Source organism: Spea bombifrons, chromosome 6, assembly GCF_027358695.1.
Source record: "Spea bombifrons isolate aSpeBom1 chromosome 6, aSpeBom1.2.pri, whole genome shotgun sequence".
Classification (NCBI taxonomy): Eukaryota; Metazoa; Chordata; class Amphibia; order Anura; family Pelobatidae; genus Spea; species Spea bombifrons.
Genome location: NC_071092.1, coordinates 2,078,127 through 2,090,000, shown reverse-complemented (window position 1 = coordinate 2,090,000; position 11,874 = coordinate 2,078,127). Strand labels below are relative to the sequence as shown.

The 11,874-nt window shown below is 46.0% G+C and overlaps 1 protein-coding gene across 1 annotated transcript; it reads left to right on the top strand.

Moving 5' to 3' along the window:
* The first annotated feature begins 4,423 nt into the window (after positions 1-4,423).
* Positions 4,424-11,067, top strand: ACOX2 (acyl-CoA oxidase 2). Its single transcript, XM_053470116.1, has 14 exons — positions 4,424-4,606; positions 5,727-5,889; positions 6,248-6,399; positions 6,571-6,678; positions 7,011-7,130; positions 7,585-7,700; positions 7,815-7,987; positions 8,224-8,386; positions 8,493-8,683; positions 8,794-8,955; positions 9,094-9,199; positions 9,513-9,730; positions 9,896-10,028; positions 10,726-11,067. Exons 1-14 carry the CDS (start codon positions 4,465-4,467, stop codon positions 10,786-10,788), a joined length of 2,010 nt encoding a protein of 669 aa, XP_053326091.1. The 5' UTR covers positions 4,424-4,464; the 3' UTR covers positions 10,789-11,067.
* The last annotated feature ends 807 nt before the right edge of the window (positions 11,068-11,874 follow it).

The following is an 11,874-nucleotide window of genomic DNA, read 5'->3' as shown; positions in this document are numbered from 1 at the left end:
TCATTGATTTAACTTTACATTATACAGGGGGCCGGCTCACTGATTGAACTATACATTATACAGGGGGCCGGTTCACTGATTGAACTATACATTGTACAGGGCGTCTCAGTGATTTAACTATCCTTTTTAGGGGGCCGGTTCAGGCCTTCCTCCAGGAGAAGCTCCCTGGGGTCGGCCCTTCAATCAGGGAGATGAAATGATAAATAAAAGATAATAGGTAGAGGAATAAATAGATTGTTAGGCAGATTCGGGTCCGGGCCGGACTGCCCCGTTTTATTTTAAAGGCAGAGTTTGGAGAGAATGGACCCCCCTTTAGTCCGAAGTCTCAATAAAGCGTTTCGGTTGTTAAGTCATCCCAAATATCTGAGTCCAATAAAAAAGGTATTATCTCCGACCGCAAGAATTATTTGTAACGATTTCGACCCGAGACGCCCCATCGCCGGGAAGTTTCTCGTATTTCGTTACAATATATCCATTGTTTTTAAGACGTTTATGGAGTTCAAACGCAGGTCTCAAAAAGGCATCTTCATTAATCCTGACTTTTCTTTTTGGAAAGAAGATTCATCGAATCCCCTGAAATTCTCTCTCATCCATCAACAGCGGGGATTATATTCCGAAGGATGAACCGCTCGGTAAGGACATCGAGACAAATCTGATTGGACGGCAGGCGAAGCGCCGGCGACCTCCAGATATTTATACGGGGGGAGCGCCGGTCCGCAGGCACTAGAACGGCTGCGCTCGGTACAGACATGAAGCTCATGCTGGCCCTCAGTGTTTGCTCCGGACTCATTTTCCACCTGGCCGACTCCGGTAAGATGTTATATAATATAAAAAAACAACTAATTGTCACTTTGTAACAGCGGAACGAAGCGCGGCGAGGAATTTATTTGATTTTATTTGGGTGTGATGTCATGGTTTTAGTTTATTGTTGTGTTTTTATTTTGTTCTTTTGTATGGATCAACACCGCCTTGTGTCATACGCTCTATAACTTATAGACCTCGCTGTCACTTTAATGGATTGAAGATATTTATCAATCTTGGGATGTTAAAACTTTTGTAAGTGCCACCAAACCCAAAATCAAAAAAATGTGTAAACCACCCAAAAAAGCGTTTTCCCACCAGACTCGAAAAAATATTCTCGCTACGCTGAGTGTCCACGGCATCCTTTCCTCGATCCGGATAAAACGCTTGTTACGCAGCCATACGTGGTAAATGTTCTCACGAAGTCCTCATCGTTGGTGGATAAAGGTTTGGATGGAAAGCAGAAGATACCCCAGAAGGTTTTGGGTTCTCCATAAAATGGAACCCCCCCAAAAAATTGCTGAAAAATGACCGGGTAAAAAACTCAAAGGCCCTTCGGACTTGGTCCAGTAAATTGTTCACAAGCTCCAGATAAACTCCAGACTCTTCCTTCAAAACTTCTCAGAAAGTATCGATCTTGGGAAGTCCCGCGCTGCCCAGATTATGTAATTTACAAAAAGTTCGTTACTGGGGACTGTAGATTTAGGTGGAGAGCGTTCGGAAATGTAAGGGAAATTAACACAAATATTTAGTGAAAAAGATTTCGGTAAAAAAAATCTGCGGTTTTAACCTTTTCCAGCCCTCGTGAGGAAGTCGGGGGCCTTGGACTTCATGGCGTCCGCTCGGAGGAGACACGAAGACGATGGTCCCTGCTCGTCCGGAAGATGCAGTATGGAGGACAACAGTGACGCCTTCGATGGCCGCAATTTAAGGGTCGGTGACATTTTATCAGTTTGGTCATCGATGATTATTGTTATTTATCTGATGATTGATTATATGTTTATGTTTATTATGTATATATATATTCATGCTGAGGACGTGAGGGGCATTAAGAGGTTGAGGGTGCGTCTTCGATATATTATCTTCAATAATGATAATGTTAATGGTAGCCCTACGCTTATGTTAATGGTGGCCCCCTGGCCATGGAAAATAGGTAAGAAGTAACATTGTTGCCACCTACTTTTGCCCCAATGTCCCTGTGGTCAGCCCATTAATTGCCATTTAGAACCTTGTGATACCCTCATACCCAGCAAACATTCTGTGCCTAGAAAGGAGGGGCATCAGGGGAGGAAAAAGGATCATCAGGGGAGGAAAGAGGGGCATTGGGGGGGAAGAGGGACATCAGGGGAGGAAAGTAGGACATGGGGATTTGGGCCCAATTGAGCGATCTGCCCCTAGTAACGTGGTTAATGAGCTGCTGATACTTTGGACCTGCCTACCTAGTAAGAATATGCCCCTTCCTCGTGCCCCCCCCCCGATGATTCAAGTGCCCCAGACAGCTGCCCCGGATTCCTGGAGGTAAAAATGACCCCAAATCAGTGGATCGAGGGGCTCAGAATTATTCTAATATTTTTCAGGTGCGTTCAGGTAAACGGCCAGACTCTGCATCGTCCGAATCCTCCATGATGCCGCAGGTACAACACCATACACCTTCCCTGAACTTATCGCACGCTCGGTTAACACTTCGGAGTCCAGGCGGCGGGAAGCACGTTTCCTGCCGGCCCGTTAGCCTTCCCCGACGCCGACCCCCCCCCCGCGTCTTTATTATTATTAGCTGCCGAAGGTCAGCGCTCAGAGTTATAAATCTCCGGAGTCAGAGGGGTCGCTAGGACCTGGTATTCTGCTGGATTTAACGAAGACCCAAAGTATTAACAAGTTTATCGGGGGGAAATTATAAATATTTGGGACATGTCAGTATTCTAAATTAGAACAGTGTTCGGGCAAAACGCAGGTCTGCTAGAAGAGCGAAAGGAACATCTGTAAAAAAAAAAAGACATATACCCTCTATTATTATTATTTTATTAATATAATTATTATAACAGTTGTTAATATTATGATTAGTATTATTAACATTCTTATTAGTATGATTATTTTATTAATATAATTATTATTACGGTTGTTATTAATATTATTGTTATTATTAGTATTTTATTGATATTTTTATTATTGTTGTTATTAATATTATTATTATTATTTAATTGTTTTGTGCTAATTTTATCTTCTCTAAAATACTTTAAAATATTCCGCGACATTCTGAAAAGTATTTTGTTATCCCGCGTTACACGAACGCTTTTGTCGCGTTTATTCTTTCAGGATATTGTCTTTCCTCCCACGCTGCCGGAGGGCGCCACCAAGTAAACCGGCCGCCATTTTGTGAGTCTTTCAACTCGGCCGCCTTCGCCGTGTTCGATGGAAAAAGACCGCGCTGTTCGCTGCCGTGCTGTATCGGCGCATCTTATGGCGATTGTAGAGTTTGTGCTTTATTAGTAAAAATATCCTATTGAAAATATCCTGGAATAAAGTGCTTATTGCATAATGCGGCGCTGCGCTTGTTTAACTTGTTTAACGCGTCAGGTCGAGTATTTCTGCCTTTGTGAAAAAAACATTTAAAGTATTCAAGCTAGAACATAATTAGAGATATGTGAAACAGCCTCCCAGCAGAGGTGGTAGAGGGTAATACAGCGAGGGTATTAAACATGCATAGGATAGACATCCGGCTCCTGAATCTAAGACGAGACCAACGACTGATTAAGGTTTGAGTCGTTACAGCGGGAGAAACGGGCGACTAGACGGGGGCCGCCGCGGGCCGATATGGATCCGGCATATTTGTCTGTAAAATATTATTATGTGAGAAGCGTTTGAGGTCCAGAGTTCTGCGCCCGGAATAAATCATTAATCAGCACTGCGATGGGTAAAGGAGATAAATAGCGATGATAACGCGCTAAGCCGAGGATGCGACTCTCCTGAGGTCATTGACTCCCCGACTCGTAGTTCTTGAGACATAAAGGAGAATTCTGTCCCAAAAATATCAGAACCTGCGACGCTCTGCACAGACGCAGGAAATATAATCGTGGATCTGTGCCGACGCGTTTCTGGCTCAGCGTGATGGGACTGGCGCCGGTGGTTCTGTCTCCCCCAGTGGGGGGCGCTGCCTGCGCTCGCTGCACAAATCCCCCCCCCAAGGGAATGAGCTGGGTGTAAAACACCAAAGCAAACAGCTCCTTACATAATGCGCCCTAAGGGAGGCTGGCTGAGTGTGACGGGAGTTATAGCTCCCATGTAAAGTTGGCATTCACAGCACTTTTTTTGTCTGCCCGGCCCGGCGGCCCCCAATTAAAACTCAGCGTCTTGCATTGTACATTTGCTGAGGTTCATGGGAGTTGTAGTTCCACAGCAGCTGGAGGTCTGATTGTTTTGTTTTGTGTCAGCGTCTCACTCCTGACCTAGAGAGCTGACAGTCATACGCGATCTTAGACCAAAGTCCTAGGTCTACATACACCGGGGAGGGGTAAGCGTGTAAAATGAGCCGGCTACACGCCCCTGGTGTGTTTCACGGATGTTTGTACATGCCCTCGCCCTCAGCAGCCAATAGCAAAGAGCCCCTGGGCTGAGGCAGGCAGCGTCCCCTGGGCGCAGGCAAGCAGGCAGGCAGTGTGCTGCACCATGGCTTGGTGGAAGGTCAGTGCTGGCAATGATGTTAACCCTGAACTCGCCAGGGAGAGGGAATCCCCCTCCTTTAACCTGGAGACCCTCATTAACGTGCTGGACGGATCTGAGGAGGAAACACGTCTGCGGCGATCAGTGGGTGAGAGCCAAGCCCTCGTTACACGAAGGACTCCGCAGGGGGCTGCTCATTCTGTTAACCCTCTCGGCGCAAGCGATATGGTTTCACTGCAACTCCTTCCATCCTCAGCCAGGCACCGACTTCACGTGAAAAAGTCAGCCAAAGAATAGAAAAGAAATGATCACTTTCAGCTTCAGGCAGTCACTAAGGGGTTAAATTGATAGCCGCCTTTCCTCGCTGGTTAATCGCCTAGGGGTCTCTCCCTGCGTCGGACCACGTAGGGGCTGACAGTAGTTATTATTATTGTTATTATTATTGTTATTATATGTATTGCTATTGTTATTATTTTGCATATTATTATTATTATTATTATTATTATTATTATTGTTATTATTTTGCATATTATTATAATTATTATTAAGGATTTTTATACATGGTGTAGATGAGAACACATTTTATGTATAGAGCGGCAGCGGATCCCACGGCGCGATCACGGAAGGGAGAGAACAAATAATAATAATCTAATTATAATCCGGTCAAACAGTCTCTCTTCTTGGCAACTCGCGAGAAACTTTAGGCAACTCCAGCACCCCAAGCCACGTTCCAGATCTGAGTCAGGGTTCCGTGTAGAGTCTCGCATTAGACCTGCCTAGAACCCTGTAGGGCCAGCACGGGGGGGGGCACCTTCACGGAACAGAGGACGATGGAGCTGGGGGGCCGAAATCCAAGGAGAGACCTGAGGAGCGACAGAAAGCGAGTTACATTGTTAGATCCGCGGCGGATCGTTCGTCGTAGGAGGAGAAGATATTAAGGAGAAGGAGCCGGTCGGCGTGGGGGGGGGGGACGTCTCAACAGAGGAGGCATTCTTATACAAGATGTAGCGTTCACAATGTGGAGCTTATTCACTAAACTGTGAGTCTGCTGAGAGCGTCAGACTTCACTCTGCGTTACAGGATTTGTCAGACTGGTTTTACTTTTAATCATTTTTTGGCCGGATTTTATCAGGTTTTTAATCGAAGGACTTTGGCTGGAAATATGTCCGGTGGTGGCCATATTGTTTTTCGCGCCCCCTGGTAGTAGGGGAGGAATTGTACCCCAGATGGTCCTGTTTTTCACCCGGTCCCCATTTTCTTCTCCCCAGTGCTCGCCGTTATCAGGGACCCCGTGCTCAGCAGGGCCGATCTTTACTTCAAGAGCCGCTCGGAGAGATACGAGGGAGCCGTCCGAAACTCGTTCCACATGAAGAACAAAATCAAAGCGCTGGGGTGGGCCAACGATGGACCAGAAGTTGGATACGTGTACAGGCGAGTCGGCCTTTTAACGCTTTCCGGGATTATTCAAATTAAACTCCTTCATTTCTGATTAGACGCAGATATATAATTTTTTTTTAAATACAATTTTAGACAAATGTATTATGTCATTGTAAAACATTTTTAGGACCCCCATTTTTATTATCATGACTGACGAGTCAAACGACGAGGGTCTTCATGGTAACCCACCCCTCTCCCTCATACCCACCCAGTTTCACCAAACTCTCACCCATTTCCAGTCATTCTATGCCATTCTGCCAACCAAGGCTTTTTCAATTGTAGGGGGGGTCACCATTTGATGGACGGGTGGGTCTGTCCTCTGCCCCCCATTTATTTCTTTGTCTTGTTGCAGGGCGCTGGGAGGGGAACTCGCCCTCAACATCCACGGGGTCTTCGTCAAATCCATTATGGCCTTGGGGACCGACGCACAGATCGCCAAATGGATCCCGCTGGCCAATAATTATAACATTTTAGGAACGTACGCCCAAACGGAACTGGGACACGGTGCGTTTTATACTAAACGGTATTACAAAAAATATCATCTTTCAGGAATTATTTCCCGATTTTTCGTTCTTTTACGTATTTCTGATCTGAGACAGAAAGCAGACTTTTATCCGTAGCTGCTCCGCCGCGTTCTCAGAGTCGGTTCTATTCCTTTTATTTGATTTGTTACAGGAACGTATCTTCGTGGCCTGGAAACCACAGCGACCTTTGACGAGAAGACCCAGGAATTCGTCATAAACACTCCCCAGATCACGGCGACAAAATGGTGGCCGGGAGACAGTAAGCCAAAGAGACAAACGCGTTAGCCGGGGCCAGACTGCCGATTCAGGGAGCGGCCCTGGCTCTTTGAGTCTGGATGGGCCTTTTTATGCTCACGTGTGGCTTGTAGCGTGTGGCGGGGCATATCCGGCCGTAGATCGCGCGTGTATCCAATTGCCCCGGTGTCCTGGATGGCCGGTCTAAAGCATAAAACCCAAATCTTTATTTCTTACCAATTTTTTAGAGATAATATTTTCCGTAGTAGGCGGGTGAGGGCCACTCAAAGACAGAAAATGTTTGTTTTAATTGGTTTTGAATCATTTTCTTTGCTATGATGTCATTTCTGTGCGCAGTGGGTAAGACGTCCACGCACGCCATCGTCCTGGCGCAGCTGATAATCGCAGGCAGGAGCTACGGCATGCATCCATTCATGGTCCAGGTCCGGAGCTGTCAGGATCACTCGCCCTTACCGGGTAAGCAGCCTTTCCTCTACTCTGAACTGCCCCTCGTATCCGACCAATGGAAATCCTCCGAGGGACCGGACTAAATAAATACCCCCGTAAGCAACAACTTCTACGAGCCCTCCCTGAGGTAACGGTGTCTGCGGTCGGACACTTTGCCTTCCCCTGCTTTAGGGACTGTGCTTTAAAGTTCGATTTGTTTGATTTCTTTCATTTTATAACAAAAATTGTTTTTTATAATTATTTCAAAAATATATTTCTTTTTTATTTTATTTATTTATAACCATTTTTTTTAATATATATATATATTTATTAGAATTTTTACATTACAAAAAACAATCCCCGGGATGGAGGTCGGGTCCCAAGAGTTCGCCCGCGATGTCCGGTACCCAGAGGAGTGGATAAGAAATGAAGTAAAAAAATAAATACACATTTACAAACTTTTTTCAACTTTTTTCCCGTTCAGGAATAACCGTCGGGGACATCGGGCCGAAAATGTCTTTCGAGCACATCGACAACGGCTTTCTCATGATGAGGGACGTTCGGATTCCGAAGGAGGACATGCTGAGCCGATTCTCGGAGGTGAGGGGATCGTTTATCAGAATTACTGGTAATGGAGGGTTTTTTTAGGGGGATTAAAATGTATAGCTTGTGAAGTAGGGGGAGGGGATAATGTATGGTATTTCTGGTGGGCAGGTTCTGAGCGATGGCACCTACGTGAAACGCGGATCGGATAAGATTAATTACTTCACCATGATTGCCGTGAGGGTGTCCATGCTTCGCGGCGAGGTGTTGGAGACCCTGATGAAGGCCTGCGTCATTTCTGTCCGATACGCGGCCGTCCGCCGTCAGTCAGAGCTGAAACCTGGGTACGTTTATCCGCCGAGACCCGCGCCGATGCCCGGTACGCGCAGGACCGAAATGGGGAATAATACTGAGAAAACCATAGATTTTTTTATTTAATTGCAGATATTTTATTGTTAACCCCAATCAAATCTCCCAACCCCCCCAGGGTTTTATAGGAGCTTGTGTATAAAACGTGGTCTTATCCCCATTCCGTTGGTTGCTATGGTGATAAGACCACTAAAAAATTCCTGCTTTTCAGAGACGGGGAAGCAAAAATTATCGATTACCAAACCCAGCAACAGAAGCTCTTCCCGCTGGTGGCTACCTGCTACGCGGTCAGTTTCACCGTGAAATACATCAATGAGCTTTACAATGACGTGTATGAGAAGATCAAAGCGGAAGATTTCACCGCGCTTCCGGAGGTACAGTAAAGATCCGCCATATTGGAAACGCCACTAGTCCTCGGTGTCACAGCGCTTAAAAAAACTCCATTATTATAAAGATACAAATGTCGTACTTTTTCCCCAGCTTCATGCTCTCGCATCAGGCATGAAGGCCTACTTAACAGAAGTGTGCTCCTCGGGGGTGGAGATTTGTCGGAAAGCCTGTGGGGGGCACGGATATTCCCTCTTCAGCGGCCTCCCCTCGCTCTACACAAAAGTGGTGGCTTCTTGCACCTACGAAGGGGAAAATACCGTCTTGCATCTCCAGACCGCAAGGTAGCAGAAGCTTCTTTTATTTTTTTTACATAAACCTGAGCGCTCCCAACGCGTTCCTCTTTTTATATTTTTTTATATTTTCTAATAAATTTTTTTTACAATTATTCCAGGTTTTTGATTAAATGTTTCGCCGGGGCCCAATCCGGCCAGCCGCTGCCCCCCAGCGCCTCATACTTGTCGTCTCCGGTCTCTCGTCGTTGCCAAGCGAGTGGCCCTTCGGGCTTTCTCAATCCAGACGTTTACCTTGAGATTTATAAACACAGAGCCTACAGGTCGGTAAAGAAATGTTGGGATTATCGTTATTTCTTTATTTAATACGATTAATACATTAAATATATTATATTAATTAGACTTTTTTTTATGTAGGAAATGTTATTTTACATGAATTCCCCCCAAAATTCATTTTCTAGACTTATTGCTTCGGCTGCAAATAAACTGCATGATCTGGTCCAGTCTGGAAGTCCGCAGTATGTGGCCTGGAACCGCACGTCCGTGGAGCTGGTGAAAGCGTCTATAGTCAGTATCCATATCACGTCTTCTTCCAAACGCACTAAATAAATATTTACCGATTAATAAAAACGTATATTTATGTGTATTAAAAACCCTGCTTATGTGTTTATCATGGGAGCAACCACGTTAACCCTCTGCGGGGTTATTCCTCCCCATTAAGTTATCTATCTCCCTATTTTTAAGTTCCTGATTGTTGCTGATTGGCTCATGCAGAAGGGTTGGGGGGAAGGAATGGTTTGACATAGCGGCATCATATTCCACAGCCCTGTACAATGTATAATTTTACTTTGTAGACAACGGGTATACTGCTCTCTTTCAGGCTCATACACATTACACCATAGCAAAGACTTTTGCCACAAAATTGAATTCCGTCTCCAGGGACCCCGATATAAAGAAGGCGCTAAAGAGGGTCTGCGATTTATACGCCCTGCACGGCATTTTCACAGACGCCGGCGATTTCCTGAAAGATGGATATTTATCGGAAAAGCAGCTGGACGCGCTGAGCACGGCGTACCTGGACCTCCTGCCTCTGATCCGGTGAGTAATTGGGACATTTAAGTAAAAATATGTATTTTTAGTAGCGGTGGGAGTAGTTGGTAGATATTGAGCCAGGACCGTAGGTTTTGGGTCCCCTGAAAGGCAGCACCGATCACAGAATAATTTGCCGGCGTCACATAACTGCGTAAATCCTCGTTTTTTCAGGAAAAATGCGGTTTTGTTGGTAGACGCCTTCGACTTCTCGGATGAAGAGCTCTTGTCTGCCCTGGGGAGCTACGACGGAAACGTCTATCACAATCTGCTGGAGTGGGCGCAGAGGAATCCAGAGAATAAGAAGGTAAGGAGCCGCTTCTCCGGGTCAACACCCAAATCCTCCGGGTTGCGGTACAGGGGTCCTGACAGGCCCCAGTCCCCACCCATTTGTCCTTTAAATGGGGGTGTTTCCTGTGATGTCAGCGGGAACGCCCACTGACGTCGGCGAGAAATGTTCACAGTTGGCATTGGGAACGCCCACTGACATCAGCAGGAACGCCCCCAACATCAGCATGACCGCCCACTGACGTCAGAGGGACTGCCGTGTCCCACTAGCCGGAGCCTACAAGTTCCCAGATATGCCTATGGTATTGGGGGGTCTGAGAAGATGGCACCGATACCTCCCAAGTATCCACCAGAAATTGTGACTGTCCTGCTGACTTGTAATGGGGCCTGACCAACTGAACCTGCTGATTGTTGCGGGCAGTGTGGATCATGGGCCGGTCAGGGAGATAAGAGGACCTCTCCTGCCGGTTACTCTTTCGAGACCTTAATCTCAGCTCCAACGTGGTCACCTCGCGGTGTATTGAAGCCGAGCGCCGCCATACATAGTCCTAGAGTTGGCAACCTGGGCATCCACGCTCCAGGCCACGGCTTTATCGCTACTCAGAGAAATACTTCAATCAGCGCAACGAGCAGAAGCGGCATGCAGATCAGAACTCTATGAAACATCGCGTTCCATTGAAACCGCTTTGATTCTCTCGCTGTTTTTACTTTATTAGGTGAATCCCGTGTTTGAAAGTCACCTGAAACCTTATTTACAGAACACCCCATCCAAACTATAAGAGAATACCCCGGGGCAATTAACCTCAACGTGTAATCATCCTCGTTAAAATCAACAAGAATCCAGGACAGGCTCTACTCCCCCGGAATAAAGTCGAAGGGTTAAACGTGAGTCTGCGTTACAAAGTATTTCATCCAAAAAACGGCTTTCAAGATAAATATTAAATTAGAACCGACCGAGGTCGGGGAAAGGATTCACTGTGATCTTCCGAAATATTTTTACATCGCACAATTAAAACCCTGTACCCTGTATAAAGTAATTAAACTGTAAATGACTTTCATTTTCATGCAGCGAAGCTCATTTTTTTCCTATTTGATCAAAAATATATCACGCAAGGATCACATTTTCGTTTAATATTTAACGAGGAAATCCAATGATGAACACTGATCTAAAAACATAATTCATACAAACCCATAGGCTCTCGTTAATACACTGATGCCTAATGCAGGTCTGATACATAGATATATATAGCGTGTTTATAATATATACACACTCACACATATACATACATACATACATGTACGGTCAAAAGTTTGGGGTAAGTTTCCTTGCAGAAATCCAGCGCAGACGGGGTTAATGTTACAAATGACTATCGTAGCTGGAAACGGCTGATTTTAATGGAATCTCTTCATAGGCGTATAGAAGCTCTTTATCACTCCCATCACTCCTGTGCCCCAATGGCCCTTTATCACTCCCATCACTCCTGTGTCCCAATGGCCCTTTATCACTCCCATCACTCCTGTGTTCCAATGGCCCTTTATCACTCCCATCACTCCTGTGTCCCAATGGCCCTTTATCACTCCCATCACTCCTGTGCCCCAATGGCCCTTTATCACTCCCATCACTCCTGTGTCCCAATGGCCCTTTATCACTCCCATCACTCCTGTGCCCCAATGGCCCTTTATCACTCCCATCACTCCTGTGTCCCAATGGCCCTTTATCACTCCTGTGCCCCAATGGCCCTTTATCACTCCCATCACTCCTCTGTCCCAATGGCCCTTTATCACTACCATCACTCCTGTGTCCCAATGGCCCTTTATCACTCCCATCACTCCTCTGTCCCAATGGCCCTTTATCACTCCTGTGT